This window comes from Oryzias latipes, chromosome 3 (assembly GCF_002234675.1).
Source record: "Oryzias latipes chromosome 3, ASM223467v1".
Lineage (NCBI taxonomy): Eukaryota > Metazoa > Chordata > Actinopteri > Beloniformes > Adrianichthyidae > Oryzias > Oryzias latipes.
In genome coordinates this window covers 32,839,289-32,857,419 of record NC_019861.2, presented here as the reverse complement: position 1 = coordinate 32,857,419, position 18,131 = coordinate 32,839,289, and the positions used below count along the sequence as shown (strand labels likewise).

Sequence of the window (18,131 nt, the reverse complement as noted above, 5' to 3'; positions counted from 1 at the left end):
ATGGAAGACGCACAAGACCACTGATATAATCTCTCTTCATCTGATCCCCACAAGATCTCACCCCGTGGGGCCAAAATGACCACAAGAACGGTGAGCAAAAATCCCAGAACCACACGGGGGACCCAGTGAATGACCTGCAGAGAGCTGGAACCAAAGTACCAACGGCTACCATCAATAACACACTACGCCACCAGGGACTCAAACCCTGCAGGGCCAGACGTGTCCCCCTGCTAAAGCCAGTACATGTGCAGGCCCGTCTAAAGTTTGCTACAGAGCATTTGGATGATCCAGAAGAAGACTGGGAGAATGTCTTATGGTCAGATAAAACGAGAATAGCCTTTTTGGTAAGAACCCTGCTCGTCGTGTTTGGAGGAGAAAGAATGCTGAGTTGCATCAAAAGAACACTGTAAAGCATGGAGGTGGAAGCATCATGCATCAGGACTGTTTTTCAGCCAGGGACCAGGACGACAAATCTGTTTAAAGGAAAGAATGAATGAGGCCATGTATCATCAGATTTTGAGTGAAAACCTCTGTTTGACTGGTGTCATTGCCAACAAAGGGCATATAACAAAATATTGAGTTGTACTTTTGTTATTGACCAAATACTTATTTTCCACCATAATATACAGGTAAATTCTTTAAAAACCAGACAATGTGATTTTCTGGATTTAGTTCTCTCATTTTGTCTCTCATAGTTGAGGTATAACTATGATGAAAATTACTGGTCTTTCATCTTTTTTTAAGTAGGAGAACTTGCACAATTGGTGGCTGACTAAATACGTTTTGTTTTTTTATAAGGTTATTCCGCACTGTATCGGAATATTGTTTAATTTAAATTTAAAGATTAGTTCATTCTGAGTCTTTAAGGACTTTGCTATGACTGAAATAAAAGACTCCTTGTTGTTGTTGAGCATGCGTTTTGCACTATTTGGTTTTGTCACCAACTCCTGCAACTCACTACAAACCACATCAACCGCATACTTTTTCCTTGAAGTATTTTTTCTTTTTATAAGCATTTTTTGTCTTGTGAAAAAAAACAACAACGCACATACGCACTTAATGTAAAATACATGAATGTCTTTATTTATTTACATAACTGCATCATTTAGTAAAAAAAAGTTATGTTTTCACTTAAAGTGACTAAACATGTGTAAACTTTTTATTTTATTACAACTAAAGGTCAGCAAGTCTACAATATTCAATGCTTTATTGAAATACAGTTTTCTTGGAACACAAAAATACAAAATGTTAATCACAAATGTTTTGTTTACCACCGCAAGCTAGCTAAAATGTTAGCTAACCGGAAACAGTTTTTTTTATGTTAAGCCTTAACATAAGAAGTTAAACTTTGAAATTTCAATACGGATTTAACAAAACTTTGATATAAATATTATTATTATTTATATTCCGCTTTTTAATACCATTCGAACTTATTTTGAGACACTTTTAAGGGTTTTTTGTGAATCCTCCCCACCGGAAAAGCTTTTATGTTGAAAGAATTTCAGTTGCTTTCATGACGTGCCTTGACTTTTGATGCTGGAGGAGGAGGAGGAGGAAGAGAGGAAGTATGTCTGCCGGAGCTTCTAACCGGCAACCTCCACTGCCGCTGCGTACTTTCACTTTCAGGAAATCATGATTAGAACAGTGAAAAGCCCTCCGGCAGGTTTCAAGCCATATAAAAAGGTGAGTGTCAGATTCTCTCAAAACGCAGAGAGCTACCTGTGGCGTTCGTCAACATGGCCAGGTGAGTCCTGTCCGGAAATACTTCACCTGTTGGCCACTTGGAGAACACGCTTAACTGTTTAAAATGTTACCCTGGTGGGCGGGGGGCGGATTTTCTATGGGTTTGAGTGAATCCTTATTGTAAATTTTTTTTTTATGTGTGATAAAATGGTTTGTAAAAGTAATTTAGTAGTTTGGATGAGGATGGAGCCATTTTCACTTCTAGTTTTACGTTTCTCATCGTTTTTAAGGGGACAACTAATAACAATTTTCTTTTAAAAGTACTATTTAATGAAAAGCTGAGTTCATTTACACCTAAATCCACCTCCAGGGATCTTTATATTTAATGTAAATGTGTGTTTTCCCCCCCCCCCCCTCCACACATGTGGCATGTCTAGTTTCCTGGCTCCTCAGTCAGTCTGTGTTAATCCTGCTCAGTCTTTGCAGGCTATGATGAAGCAAACGGCTATGAAATCATGTCAGGAAGCGGCTTCTTGTCTTGTTCTGACATGACGGGGTGATGGTGTGGTTTCCTAACACAAGCCACGGTGCTGAAAGGGGAAAAGTGAGCAGCTTTGCACACAGTCTTGCATAGTAGTCTGTCTGTGTGCTTCAAGAATGCAGACTTCTAGAAGATGCAAGAAAACCAGCAGGACCCGATCACCAAGTCGGCCCAAGAGCTCTGAAATTTAACCCTTGTGTTATCTTAGATGACCCCACCCTTACTTTGATGTGTTCGCCCTACCATGAAAAAGGTGGATAAAGGTGGAAAGATTTCATGTAATCCATGGACACCGGTGAAGATCACAAATCATTGAAGAAAAAAGGTTTAACGCACTGTCTAGTGGGTCTAGATGACCCAACTCCCAATGTTAAAGTTCCCAGGATAGCACAAGAGTTAAACAGGGATTAGCCTGGCATCATGATCCGCTCTTTGTGGTCTCCGGGGCGATTTGGAATTTTTTTTTATTCCAGGCAAGCTGACCTCGTTTGGGACAGTCAAAAAGTCACATCTGTGGATTTGTTTTTCAATTCAATTTTAGTTGTATAGCCCAGAATCCCAACAACAGTCGTCTCGATGGGCTTTTCAGATGAACTAACAGAGGATTTCTGCTCTTTGGGAACACTTTTCAGTTTAAATGAGCGCTTTTACTGTTGTAGCTCAGACTTCTTTGTCTATTTTTAAACTATTTTGACCAGTTTTTCACTAGAAAACCTCATCTAGTCTGTAAGTGGGGGGAAAGAAATCTGTGCATTCTACACGTTTCCCCTTCCTCTGCTGTCTGCTGCAGACGGCTGTGCTCGTTTGGTAAACTCGCAAAGCTGCAGCTTGTGAAATGAACTGCTTGCTGTCTGGCAAAGTTAAACCATTAAAGTGGTTTTCCTGAATGAACTTTTTGGGTCAGCTCATCCTTCGTGCTCAGAGATCGGACGAGATAAACAGATGAATGGACACATGGAAGGATGAAGGTGTCATTTATCTTGACATGTTTGGGGGGGGGTTAGCTGTTATCAAGAGTAACTGATAGTCATGATGGACATGAGGAGGACTGCAGGGCAGCGGTCAAATCTTGTCAAGGTAAACTGCGTCTTTGTCCTTCTATTGGTCTGGGAAAAGGAAAACAAATCAACAGGAAACGGTCTGCCCTACGTTTGTTTTTGCTTTTTTTAAAACCTTTTTTTGTCCTGACACCACGTCGGTAGGATCTGCTTCCAGCCCAATCTCAGTTATTATCCTGCCATCTTTTTACATTTTTCTTTGGCCTTAAACCTTTCCGATAACAATAATTTTTTTGGTGTTTTTAAACACGTTCTTGGGGCATTTTTCTGATGATTAAGCTCAAGATTGCATTTCTGAGTATTTCTTCAGCCAAATTGTTATGAATAGGGAGCAGACGAATGAATGCCGTTTGAGAGAGATTGTATTTTTTTACGATCAGAATACATAAGGTTCCTTCTCTGCTTTTTTTTTTTTTTCGTATACTTTATTTATCCCTCAATGGGGAAATTCTTCTCCGCATTTGACCCATCCCCTGGGGGAGCGGTGAGCTGCAGCTTAACTGCGCTCCGGAGGCAGTAGCGTTAAGGGTCTTGCCTAAGGCACCCTCACTGAGTGATGTTAACTGCTCGCCATTGCTATGGTAATTGCCCCCAGTACCATTGTTTGTTCCTCTCCGGGAATCGAACCCTGGATTCCTGTATGGTAACCTCTCACCTCACCAACCGAGCTACTCAGCCGCTAAGCTCCATTCTGATGGATCCACTTGCAGACAAATAGATCCGTGTACGTCTTCAGTTTCCTCGTCTGAGCTGGAATCTGGATCAAAGCTGTACGGCTGGATGGCTTCAATATTGCTCGCTAATTTGTTGCCCCAGTAAAGTGTCGAGTTTGGGGTGTAAGGGGCTGAGAGCGGGTAAACAGATGGGTGACGGGCAGTAGGAGCTGCATTGATCTGCACCGAACGTCACACCCACAACTCAGAAGTGAATTTCTAGTAAGCTACGGCCAATCTGCGGAAACTATGACCTAGAAAACGACTGGTGTTTTTTTTTTGGCTAAATCATCACTTAAAAGACAACTGAGAACGCTTTTACAATAGATTAAAAGATGATCAGAGTGGGACTTTAAGGACCACCCCTGTTTTTTCTCACCGTATGTCCTTAGTGTTGCATAAGAGTCAGATAAGCGGTTGAATGTAAGGCCAGTGGCTTTGAGGCCGAGGCTGCAGATGGATGGACACTGTCGGTGCCTTCTTGACCTCTGCGGACGTCATCCCTGCAGCCTTCATGTGTGCTGTGGTTTGGATTGGAGTATAGGAAAGGAGCAGCCATTGTATTCATGAAAAGCTGTTTTGTTTTTTGGAGAAGTGGAAGCGATGCGGCTCTGATCATCTGCTGCTTCCAGAGTCTGTTCGGCCACGAGGCCACACGCTCCTTCATCCAGCGGCTTTCTCTTTCCGTTGACTAAATGGATGGATGTTGGATGTTCCTCTCATTGTCATTTTAGTGGGTTTGGCGCTGCTCCCATGATGCTCTCTGATTCACAGGTGGTGTTTAAAGTTAATCATTGACGTGTCTGTTTGTAGCCTGCAGAGGACGGTCTGGTGGGCTCAGGATCAGGAAAAAGAACAGATGTTTTTACACATAACCACACCCTTTCCTTATGCATGTTCATGGTTTGCTGACCTTTGACCTCTCTCCTCCTGTTTACTCGTTAACATAATTGGTTCTGGGTTGCTGGGTTATTGCTGCAGTGAGGATGTATGTAGTTCAACTATCCAGACAATAAACCATAGTCATAAGTAAGAAAAGCCTGCCATTAGCCTTGCTCAAAGGCACAAAGATGAGCAATACAACCAGCATGATGCCCTCGTAAACTGATGCCGTGCTCTTTCAGTTAGTCATTTTCGAGTGATTAGACACAGCCAATCCATTCTGTCGCACTCCATTGGAGACCCACTCCGATCTACTTCCAAAGCCTTCCCAGTGGTCTTTTAGTTATGATTGGGCCGTTTTTAGGCAAAATCAATAAACCTGTGTCGTTCTGTAGGACATAGTTTCTGCCGAGCTGCAGGGGTTCATTAGTAATTCAACCTGGAGTTGTGAGCAGGACCAATAAGATAGAGCAACACCTCCCTCTTGCTGAGTAGGGACTTCGTGGCCAATCCAGTGTATTTTCTACAAAATAAATACGCTTTTTTTCAAACACTTTTTTTTTACTTGCTTCTGATTCACAACAATTTGAATAAAGAAATATTCAGAAATGCAATTTTAAGCTTAATTTTCCTAATAAATGTCCTCCATCATCAGAAAAATGCCTCAAGGACATGTTAAAAACACCAAAAACACTTTCTTCTTTCACTGAAGTGGGACCTTAAGTGAGTATGCCAAAGTCACCGGAGAAACTCCAAATCCTCAGAAGAGATGACCAAAAAAACATGTTCCAAAATTGTTTTAAGAGTTTGGTTCCAAACAAAGAAACAATTTAGCTCTAAACCAGGGGTGGGCAATTCCAGGCCTCGAGGGCCGGTGTCTGCATGATTTCTAGATAGTCTTGCTCTACTCATGGCTGATTACCTGGTTCAGGTGTGTCCAGCCAATCAGGACATGCCAGAGCAGGGTATGCTGGAAAACATGCAGGAATGCGGCCCTCAGTGCCCACCTCTCCTCTAAACTATGATCAGAAAGAATAATTGGCTATCAGGAAAGCAAATCAGTAGAATTGCAGCACCAAGATGTTGACATTACCCTCAAAAGCTGAAGCTCTTATCTGTGGCTGGCTTCTCCCAGCACCAGACCAAACTATTAATCGTCTCTTGAACACACAAAGAAACACTTAACAAAATAACCAACACGTACGGAGCCCGTGTCCTGACAAGGTAAAAATAAATTATTTCTCGTTCCCACCAATTAATATCTTGTTTCCACAAAATAATATTCCATCTCCACAAAATAATTACTTCGTGTGCACGAATTAATTATTCACGTCATAAGTCATTTATAAACACGGATATGTTCTCCGTCCTGTCGCAAAAGCCGCGTTCAGCGGTAACTTCCGTGTCTCTGTGACCCACATTCGTTTAAGAAAGGAAAAAGAAAAACAAGAATGATCCATTTATTATTGTCTCCATCAATATAAGAAAAATATCATAAGATTTAGGATGCCCAAGCTTGCTGCTTCGGCATACCGCAGCGATTCTCCGGACATAGTCACTTTACATCCGCTACTTCCGTGTCTCTGTGTTAATTTGTGGGAACAAGATATTAATTTGTGGGAATGAGATAGATTTTACTTTTTCCATGTCAGGACAGGGGCTCCGTAAAAAAGAAACATTAAAGACCCATGAATAGCATCAACTTTGCATACAATGAGGGAAGAAAAAGTTATTCTACAAGTTGTCCCACTTAAAAAATGAGAGAGGTCTAAAATGTTCATCATAATCAGTGTTAGTTAAATTACTTCTAAAAAGTAATTGATTACTTTACTAAGTTACTGGATCCAAATTTTAATTAAATTACTTTACTTATTACCTATTTAAAAAAGTAATTCACTACTCATTACTTGACTTTTTTTCCCTCTCATATACAAATTTTCAAATGTAAAAGCAGCACAAACAAGATCCTCTTGTCCTTTATGTAACTTATTTTTGAAGCAGTGATCTCATACAAAGTATGAACCTGGTTCAAGACACAACCTGGCTTCATTAGAATTCAGACAGCATTGTGAAAAATGTCACAAAAATAAGTTTCAACACATGTGGTCAATGTCACAGCTCAAAGTGAGATGTGGAAAAAACCTGTGACGTCTTTATTTATATCTATCACATCTGAAATTATGCCACTCTTCTGAAAACAACTGTTTAATGCTTCCATGTTCATTTTAGCTGACCTCATGTATTCCCTCACAATGAGTAAGCGCATTGACCGCTTAAAAAAAACAAAAGTAAGGTCGATTTAACATAGAAAAACTGACTTCCAGGAAGGAGCCGATTCTTGTCTTTTACACCAAAGAGCGGTTTTAAAGTTGTTTCAATCACAACCGACACATCAGGACCCGGTTCAGGTCTCCGCTCTGCTGCTCCTCGGGGATAAGAAGACTCATTGCTGCATTTCTTTTCGTCTCATCTTTGAGCCAGTTTGGAAAGCAATGTGACTGCAGCAAAGAGGGCATTCCTGTACTTTGACCAATCCCCAAATCAATGGGTACATGCGAATGCGCCATGTACGCAATCATTATTTTTATTATTATTAACCGACATTTAGTTTTTTTTCACCGAGAGAAAATGACGGAGCCTACAAAACCTAAGTAACGAGGGTTTCTATAGTAGAGTAATTTTAGTAATTACCGAAATTTGAACTGTAATTCGCTATGTTTTTTTGTATAAGTTCATCTGAGGTGGAATGGAAAAGAGAATTCTGGAAATTCCATTGTATTCAATTTAAATCATACACCATTATTTGTAAAATGTTGCAGAGGTCAAATGGTGCAAAAAAAGAATTTATCTCCAACAAAAAAGTAGGAATTCTGTCCCTCACAGACGTGTTGCTTCTTCTTTAGGAAGCTCTCCATCCTCCACTTGTTACTTGTGTTAACGGTTCCTGTTTAAACTGGCTACCTGTATAGAAGACACCTGTCCACACCCTTAATCAATTAGATTGCATCCCTAAGCTGGACAATGGCTCGAAGAGAGCACAGTACCACAGTAACTAAAGGTTGTCATTGGTAACACATAATGTTGTAGTGGATTTAAATCCTGCAGAGCTCCAGAGGTCTGCCTAATTAAGCCAGCACATTTCCAGGTCTATCTAAAGTTCTCCAGAGACCATCTGGATGATCCAGAGGAGGATTGAGGGAAGGTCATGTAGTCAGATGAGACAGTTCTTAAGTATATGCTACTCGGTGTACCCACTATGAAGCAATGTAGTGGAAATATAATGGTTTGAGGCGGCTTTACTGTATGGACTCCCACGTATTGAGAGATTTTTGGGTAAAAACCCTACTTTCACCAGTCTAGAACATTGAGGATAAAAACATTGCTGGATTTTCTAGTATGGTAATGATCACAAACACATCACCTAGGTTAACAGGATTTCATTGAAGCCTTACAGTCCAAAAAGGAAAACCTAAATGTCTTGACAAAGGTTTAAGTCCTAAACATACTATGTTTGCTAATGATCCTTTCACCAATCAGGAAGTGCTACCTGTAAAGGTATGAGGAAAGTTGACAGTTCAAACTTTCAAAGGGGATTTTAAACAAACCAAAGAATCTCCTAAATGTTAATTAGCTTGAATGTATGCAAACATAAGACCAGTCATTTACACAAGCGTACTCTTTGAGGCATCTCACCCATTATGAAAGAGCTAACTGCCAAACAATCTTTGTTGTCTTTCATTTATAGATGTACTCCTTTCTCTGCATTCCAGATTTCTTTTGCTTTTGTTTTCAGAAAGGATTTTTTTAATTGTCATGATGACTAAGACAGAAATTGGAACAAATGTGTTTCTCTTAAGGCCTATCACGGTTATGCTCATTTTCACCAATGTACAGACCATACGCTGGAGGAGGGGGGTTAGACCCTGCGTGCATATTTTTTCAAATCGTAGCAAATCATCGCCAGCATGGAATTTGAATTGAACGCATTTTGAGTTTCGTACGCATCTATTATCCAGTAGCTCTTGTTCATTGCTGCTCTACAGGGTGATCCACAGAAAATGATTGTCTAACAATACCCAAACAGGAAACAGACCAGTTGTTCAATGGATATAATGCAGTTCAGTATACTCTCTGTCCATTAAGATTTTTTTCATGTTTTCATTAAAGCCCCTTTCTACATAGACATCCACTTTGAACTTGAAGATCAAACTTTAGGACTATCTCTGAAAAAAAATCTACAAATAGGTTTGATTCTTTATAATAAAACCAGTGAAAATGAATGTGTAGAATTGTTACCCTATGTCCCAGAGTGATATGGTGATACAATACTTTCAGCCACAATAAGTGTCAAGTTCTCACCATAACTGAAAGTACTCTATGATTTTTTCTCTGAAGATGTTGGAACCTGTGTGAACAGTCGTTTAAAAGAAAAAATGGTTTGTAGACTTTTTTTGAAATAGTGGAAAAGGATGTCTTGAAGTTCAGTCCTGACATCTGGATTTCTTATCGAAGTTTTTCACTAGGCAAAGGGCAATAAATCCAATAAGTCCAGATGTCAAAACTTATCTTCAGATGACACCTTGATGTCCACATTGATCCATAAAAAGGATTCATTGATCCCTAAGTAGTTTGCCCTCCTGAAAAAAAATGTTTATAAAATATAAGATTCAGTCATCTTCGTAGAGCAGGGGTGTCAAACTCATTTTCACTGAGGGCCACATCAGCATAGTAGCTGTCCTCAAAGGGCCAGATATAACTTATACATGTAACTAAATGTAATGAAAAATAAATGCAACTACTCCTTAATGTTAACTTACTCAATATTTATTAATTATAACTTTTTAAAGTGTCAATTACAGTTGCATAGAAAACACAACTTGTGACTCTAGCACAAGTCCTTTGACATTTTTTCCACTGAATAAACGAAAACTGAATAAAGAAAAATAACAAAGCTGAGCTGCAAAGAACATGTTACACGTGTAACACTTTACAAAAAAGGCTGCACACAGCCTTGCATCCAACTAATGACTGGATGAAAACAACTTGTCTGCATGCACACATACCTGCAAACATTGAATAATTACAACAGTAGCTACACATAAATAATATGTAATCAACAAGAAAAAATTTCAAGAAATTAAAAGCTTTTATGCTCTCGCGGGCCTCATAAAATAAAATTGCGGGCCACAATTTTGACACGTGGCGTAGAGGAAGACCTTATTTTTTGTACCAAAGCACTGTATTTTAAAGGAAGAATACTGATTATGAGCAGCATAAATGTCAACTTTTTTGTCTTTATTTGACACTTTGGGTGTTGATCTTTACACTTGGATTTTAAACCTTTGCAGAACACAGACTGATTTCAACCTCCACCCCACTATAGCTCATTTTTTATGCTAACATTTTAAGTTTAAATCTGTGCTTTTGTGTGTCTGTGTCTGTAGTTCTCTTGTCTGTTTGTGGGGGGACAAGGTGACAGAATGGCAACAATTGGTGATTAAAAAGGCAGGAAACGTAAAAATATTGAGCCATAGCTGATCATTTTTATGTATTGTAAGTTGTACTTGTCTAAAATAGTAATCAATCTTTGATGTGCTGTCTTAGTAATCATTATTTATATATCACCTTGTCATTTTAAACTGAGAAAACGGTTAATGATAGTAACAAAAAACAAAAAGAAAAATAATGGAAAAGACCAAAAGGCCATTTACCACACCATTACTGGCATTGTTTCAAATTAGTTTTTTTATTCAAGTTTTTCTTTTTAAAGCACCAAACTTTATGTGACTTAAAAAAAATGAAGTTTTTTGTTATTTCAATGTTTTCTTGTCATGGTGACTCAATTTGGTTCTGATAAGTTTTTTTTTTATTTAGAATAATTAAAAATTGACCGTCTATGCTGGTTATCATCCAGCTGTGTCACATTTTCTCAGGTTTCTTTTTCTTGTTTAAAATGTTTGCTTTAATAATACCTGTAAGGTAATTTTATTTCTATAGTAGACAAAAGGAGTGCGGTTTACTCTGTCCTATACACTTTTCTTCACCCCACCCCAAACAGAGTCTCTGCTTACATGGTTAATGTTCCCGCTAACAGAATAATGGTGAAAGTTCAGTTTAAGTCAAGCTTTATGGGAGGAAAATGGCGGTTTGTTTTTCTATTCTAGGGACCAAATATCAGGAAAAAGATTTAATTAATGTCATAGAGCAATAAATGATTGGCTCATCCTTGTATTAAAACTTCCTCCCCAACATTTTTAATGTTGTATAGGTTTCCCAAATCCTCATGATAAAGTCCCTGTTTGGCTCCACGTTCTCTTCATGATCAGCTTTGCTGACGTTTCTACCTCCTGTATTTCCTGTGTGTTCTTACCATTGGGTTTGAGTCACTGCCAATGTGAACGTAACACACACAACATATGGATGAGCGGGGATGTGTAGTGTTACCGCCTCTATTTCCTTTATGTCTGGATTCATCATCTTTTTTGAAAATGTTGGATCAGATATGACCATGCTGGCTGCCCCTCCTCTAGCTTTGCATGGTGTATATATTATAGCATAAATATGTTTGTTTTTTCAATCAGTTTGGGTGAGAGCAGCTGAAAATCTCATTTTCCCCAAGCTTTTATGCTTCTTAACGTTTTTTTGTAAAGATTAACTAATTTTTATTGCTTGGAAAGTTTTTTTATTGCATGTAAAGTAGGAAGCGATGTGGAAGGTGAAGTATTGCCTCTGAAGTGGGAGAAGATGACTGTTCTGTGTGTTGAATCATAGTTTGATGATGAAATCTGTTCGGCAAAATTATATCAACAAAGCTGATTCTTCTCATTGAGACTTATTTTGAAATATGAGTTCCCATGGTGCTTTGCTATTTACATAAAAGGAAAGAAAAACCTAAACTTTAAAAGAAAATGTAAATGGTTGTTTTCCATTACATTGCATTGCCGTTTCCACCCCAAAACTGCATTAAGCACATTTGTTTTAAATTTAACAGTAAAATTATTTCCAAGGCTGCTAAAAGTTGACATGAGACTCAACTTCAAAACCATTTTTTTTAAATCCTCCTCATCTGGTGGATTTTGTTTGATCTAGAATCGTATTTAATCACCAGCCTCCTTTGATGTATTTGAATAAGCTTATTGTTCTTTAAATTGGGGTCATTATTCCTGTGAGGGCAGAAGTGAATTAACTGCATTTTCGCCCCAGAAGCCACTTTCTGGTTTTACTTCCTGGTTAATAATCCAGGTAAGTCAAGAACTCACAAGACTACACAATGATTTTAGTGTTGAGTGGAAGCTGTGGCGGCTGTGTGGGAAAACATCCTGGGATAAAGAACGTGTTTTTTAAACACAACGCTCGCTCCCATGCATGAACCCATCCGAGAGAGCGGGAAAATTATAATAAATTATAATAAAATACACACAGTAGCAGAGGAAAAGATGAGGCCAAAGCTCTCACAGACAGATTCAATAATCATAAACACTCAAAAGACACAGAAAAGTTAGCTATCTTCCTGTGGAGATGAGATAACAGATATCTAGAAGAGCTCCACAACTTGTGAGGACAAAATATCAGACAGCTGGTGTTTCCTCAAAAGTATCCATAAAGGAACTTTCGGGCCAAATCCGAATTCTTCCCCTACCCCTAAATTTTGCCCTCCAAGAGGGGAGTTATGGAAAAATAGTGTCTTTAGTTCGGATGTCTCTACCACTCAATGACGTCATCAATAGTCGCCAGTCATCCACGTCGGCGAGTCCTCGAAAATGCATAACATCGGTTAATTGACTTTAAAATGGTCATGCTTAAACAAAAAGTCATTACTTACAATTAATTGTAACCTTCTGTTCTTCAGAGAACACCCACGTAAAAAAAAGAAATTCTCCTCCACGTACCACCCTCGCGGTGGAGGGCTTGGCATCCCTCCACCGCGAGGGTTAGCCCTTAAAACAAACCTATTTCGGATAGCCCTACCCCTCCAAATGCCCCTAGAGTTGGAAGGGTAGGGGAAGGTTTTGGATTTGGCCTTGGTTTAGACCAGACTGTCCATGTCTGGGACTGAATCTAAAGTGTCAGTTCTCTGCACGTCCTAAAGACTCTGATCATCTTGTGATGTGTTGTAGCGTCCTCTAATTATCACGATGCTGTTTTTAGCCAAAGTCTAATCTGCTTTCTAGGACATAGTTTCTGCAGAGTGGTTGGAGTTCTTTAGAAATTCATTTCTAAGTTGTGGGTGGGGCTGTTGGCATGGAGCAACCCCGCCATCCCTTCCCCGTTACTGAGAGCTCTCTATTTACACGGAGCAGGTGGTAGGCGTGTGGCCTTTAAACAAACTCTCCTGATTGGTGAGAGTGGTTGCTATAGAAACTGTGACTTGGATCGACTCAAACACTTCTCACTGATGATATCTGGCCCCAACAACCATATCACACAATAGTGGCGACAGAATTTACTTCATTTCAGTGGAGCCAAAAGTAATTTTACCCAGTTATTTCATACAGTCACTGGTAGAACGCAGCCTCAGAAAACCGGCCCGTGTGATCATTTCTGTTGAAAGTTGAGTTGAGCAACAGATCAGGCTGCTATCCTCCCTACTCCTCAGTGATCCTACATGTAATCCTCATATGTAGGTCAGGCCACAGAATTCAGACTTTAAGCTATAATCAGTACACTCACTTTCTCAAAGCGAACATAAATAATATGAATGCTGTGCGCTAATATCTGATAGAACAGCCTATGATCGCTGACAGAGATAAGGCGGCGGTTACTTTCTCTTTAATCAACAAACTGCATGTTTGTTCAGGCCTGACTGCCACTCTCACATGACTCATTACTGACTTGAGCATTTTTGAGATCTTTTGGTGTTGTGGGGCGGCTCTGCCTTTGTTCCTCGGATCTGACAGTTTCCTCTTTGAATAAAGGAACTCGGTGGACGGGAACTTTTCAATGATCAACAATCGTTTTCAGGCCTCTGAAGGAAGAATGTAGACAGATCAGATAAAAATATATGTCGACGCTCGACCATTTATTATATCCCATAATTACAGAAAAGTCCCATTGAGATTGAAAACCTCTTTTCCAAGGGAGATATACTGTAAATATTCTGTAAAAGCCACATTAGTCCAGCTTCATCACGTCGTTGTGACTTTGCTGAAGCTGCTTTCAGTGACCAGTGGCCATGAGGAACCAGACCAAAGAACAAAGCACTAAACACAATCAGTCTATCAGGATGTCTGTAAAACACACCTACCTAAAGAGCGCCCTCTATGCCTCAAAGTGTGGTATTACCGCCACTCAAGGTGCTTCGTCTTTCACCTGCAGAGGGCTCACCTGTAGGGCTGCTTGACTTTAAAGGAGTGTTGCATGTTTTAAACTAACATGCAAAACTTTTTGTCTCCGTGAGAACAGCGATAGTAAAATTGTGAGGGGTGGGAGTTTTGGCTCGCATTTGCCTAACCACATTGACACTTGAGAACAAAGTGAAAGTCTCAAACAAAGCAAAGAATATTTAAAGAAGCTAAAAGTATTTTGAAGTTAAGACCTAAAATTCAGTTCTTTAGTGCCTAACTATAGAGCTGTAGATTATTTACAGGTTTAGGCCTTGGTGGTCTACGTAGGTCAGGCACTGATGTTATGAAACCTCCAATACAATACACAACCAGAGCCAAGCAAACACTAAAAACCGATAACGGTCTCCAGCGACCGTGGAGGTCCCAGCTGTTTGTGTTTTTCTTGTGCCTGATAACTTGATTCTGCTAAGTCCTCAGTGGTTGCCATGGTATCTAAGGGGGGGAAAAAAATTTGCCTTTCATTATATTCTTTCCTGTTTTTACAACAAAACCCAGTCATTCAGGGCAGCAAAATTGAGTTTTTCTAAGGTTTTTACTGAAGAGCATTTAAATATTGGGAGGAAAAACAAACCCGCTTCACGATTGAACCATTTGAATATTTCAGGTATATTTGCTTCTGTCTACAGCACATGCTAATAATGAAACGGTCAAAGAAAAAACTTCACTTTTCTGTTTAGAGAGAAGAACCCACAGGGTCACATTTCTCTGCTGTTATTTTATTGTTGCGATCTGCTGCTACCCAGAATGAACAAACAAACAAAAAACATTGTCAAATGAAGTTCAAGAGCACCGAAGATATTTGTTCTTGGGTTCTCTAGGGTTAAGAAGAAAAAAAATTTGTCTAGAACATTGACTGTTTAAGTGAACTGGACTAAGTGGCCCCTCCCCCCTCTGGTGTTCAAACAGGAAGTACCCGTTGGCTCCAAGAAGCCAAAATCCCATAGACTTCTATAGAGAAAAAGCAGCTATTACTCGTCAGAATTCTTGCTCTAATGCTTTTTTTTTAGCATCTTGATAATCGTAATTTTTTTCTTTGTTTTGTTCGGTAGTTATTCATGTTATAAACCGACCAATGAGATGCATCAATAAAAGTAGGTGGAGCCTGGTGGCCCCCTCATCCAACGTTCAAAATGTTTGACAGATTCTCCCACTTTTAAGTGGTAGGGGTGTGTAATTCCAATAAGCTCACTCCTGATTGGTGAGAGTGGTTGCCATAGAAATGATGACTCAGACTGAGTCCGACCAATCACTCTTTTCTGATGTTGTCTGGTTCGAATATGTCGGCGTCTGTATTGCCATAAAGTGTACACACACACACACACACACACACACACACACACACACACATATGTTTATATATATATATATATATATATATATATATATATATATATATATATATATGCATGCATGCATGCATATATATATATATGCATGCATGCATGCAACTATATACAATTATATAGTTATATATATGCAACTATATAAAACTTAACGAAATACACACCAGACCTCTGGTTATTGCATTGTAGCTGTTAAAGTCAAAGTTGTTTTACCAACTTCTACATTTATAAGATTTAAGATCTATTAATTGTCAAATGTGCAAAAGATGTTGCAACACAGCACAGGTGAAGTTGATGTCCTCTCAGGCCCTGGAGCAAAGACACAGAAAAAGAAACAACAATAAAGAGACATGCATAAAAATCGAAAATACAATAAGTAAAACATATTCACAATTTGCACTAATGAGAACAATGGCTATATAAATAATAAAGCGAGTCCAAAATGTCATGAACTGTATTTGAATCTGCAGAACATTCCTCACTATAAGGCGCCTCTCTCTGCTTCTCCCTCTGCAGCGATCAGCAATGCTTGGAGTCTAGAAACCAGCTGAGCCTCGTGTCTATCATGGATTCCAAGAAGCCCAACATGCTGCAAAATCTGCGCCAAAAGATTATGGTCCGGCGGGGTAAAATAGCCAACAGCAAGACGGGCGCCAAGCTGACTCGGCAAATGAGCTGCTCCGTCCCAGACTTCAGGAACATGAAGCAGGACTACCCTGATGGATTCTCCAACCTTCAGATGCATGACATCCACAGCAACCCTTCCTCTCCACGCAAGTCTGCTAAACCCTCAGTAAAGATTGGGAAGGGCCTGAAGTTGAAAAAAGGTGGAGCCAAAAGTGACAACAGACTGAGTGTCCCTGCAGACTCCCCAGACGGTGCCGTTCCTCAGAACTTCTGCAGCGAAAACGTTGCAGAAACGACAAGACACGAGACTACCAATAGAGTTGCTGCTGGTATGGAAGCCGAAGAGCTGTCACTGCCGGAGATGATCACGGTCTACAGCCCCGAAGCTCCCTCTGTGGACTGCTCTCCAGATTCACAGGTATGGAGACGACAGAACATCAGACGTCCAGGAATAAAATGGTTTTAGGAAGGCTGCCTGTTTGGGTTAGTCTTTCAGAAATGTTGAAACGTCTTTAGTAAGAGAATAGACGAAGGCTTCTTTTATTTCTTGCCTGAACAAAAGTAAGAATACAAACTGAAGCAGTAGTCCTGATGCACATTTGGGAGGGAAGGTGTCAGGTTTTATTTGCGCAGATCTCGTGAAGTTTGACTTCAGGAAGCAGGATTCTGCTGCAGAGCCATCTCCAAGATCAACAGTTGACTGCAAACCGGCTTGGTGTTTTATGACATTCAAGTTTTTGAGCTGTTGGGAAGCTAAAAGCAGTGGGGGACTTGGGGGCTTTTGGGGCCCAGGCAAGCAATAACATGGGGCCCTTTAAAAAAAAAATCCTTACCTAATGTAAAACGTCTGACGACAAAATCAATGTCAAGAATCCAAATGTTTTGACAAGCATTTACGAAGATAAATCACATTGTAAGTTAAAAAAAAAATATAGAATTTATTAAATGCACTAGTTTGCTACCCATTCAGTTTCTAGAAAGAACGAATGACGATCATCTGTCAAAAAAAGTACTTGAATACAGGAACAAAACACTTTCAGTATCTCCTGCTTCCGGAAGGATTTCCTCAGGTTTTGGAGTGTTTGCTTCCGTCTCCATCTGAGAGGTCACACGCTAATTTATGTGGGACGACAACTCTAAATGTAAGGTGTTGTATCATGTGTAGGTCTGGACTCTGGGGCTTCATGGTGGAGCAGTGGTTAGCGCCCTCGTGTCCCAGCAAGAAGGCCCTGGTTTAAATCCACTTCTCTGTGGAGATTGCACGTTTTATTTTATTTTTATTTTATTTTTTTATTTTATTTTATTTTTATTTTTCCACAATGCGTCGAAAGCAACAAATCTCACAATACAGAATGTGGAAAAAATGGACATCCCAGAAGCAGCTGCTTATTATTAGGGGTCCAGCATTTTAGACAAGCATAAAAATACAAAAGATAAGTGGCGGAAGGAAAAGAAAAGAAAAGAAAATAATTTCATAAATAAAATATACTAATAGAATGCGAGAAATGATGGTAATATAGTGGAAAGTGTTAGACAATAGGGACAATGAATTCGAACAACATAAACTCTGGCGCGTGGTCATATAAGTGTCAACAGACAGAAAGAAATCACAAACACGTTAATAGATGGTTTCGGTTGGAGCAGCATTTTCACAGTATGTTGACAATAATAACAATTTCAGTTTCCTTTTAAACATGTACATTGTTGCAGACTGTTTAACGTCATTTTCTAAAATATTCCAAGTTTGTGGACCTCTAATACAGACAGAGAAGCTTGTACATTTTAATTTTCTGTTTTTGCCTTTTAGCATATGCTTTCCCCTGGTGTCATGGTGATAAGAGGGCAAAAAAAGTGGTATGAGGTCACACAAACGACTACTACGTTCTAGCCATGCATGCGTGGCTTCCTCCCACAGACCAGAAACATGGGTTTAGGTTAAT

At 39.5% G+C, this 18,131-nt stretch overlaps 1 protein-coding gene across 4 annotated transcripts in view; it reads left to right on the top strand.

Annotated features, from left to right (window-relative positions):
- Positions 1–1,520: 1,520 nt before the first annotated feature.
- LOC101165044 (multiple C2 and transmembrane domain-containing protein 2) overlaps positions 1,521–18,131 on the top strand; it is a 49,252-nt gene continuing 32,641 nt past the window's right edge. For 2 of the 4 annotated variants that reach the window (XM_023953690.1, XM_023953689.1), the window contains exons 1-2: positions 1,522–1,744; positions 16,081–16,609. In XM_023953690.1, the coding sequence (XP_023809458.1) occupies positions 1,737–1,744; positions 16,081–16,609 (537 nt within the window). In that variant the 5' untranslated portion in view covers positions 1,522–1,736. Of the gene's footprint in view, positions 1,745–16,080; positions 16,610–18,131 lie in introns of all 4 variants that reach the window. The other 2 variants (XM_023953687.1, XM_023953688.1) reach the window with 2 other exon arrangements.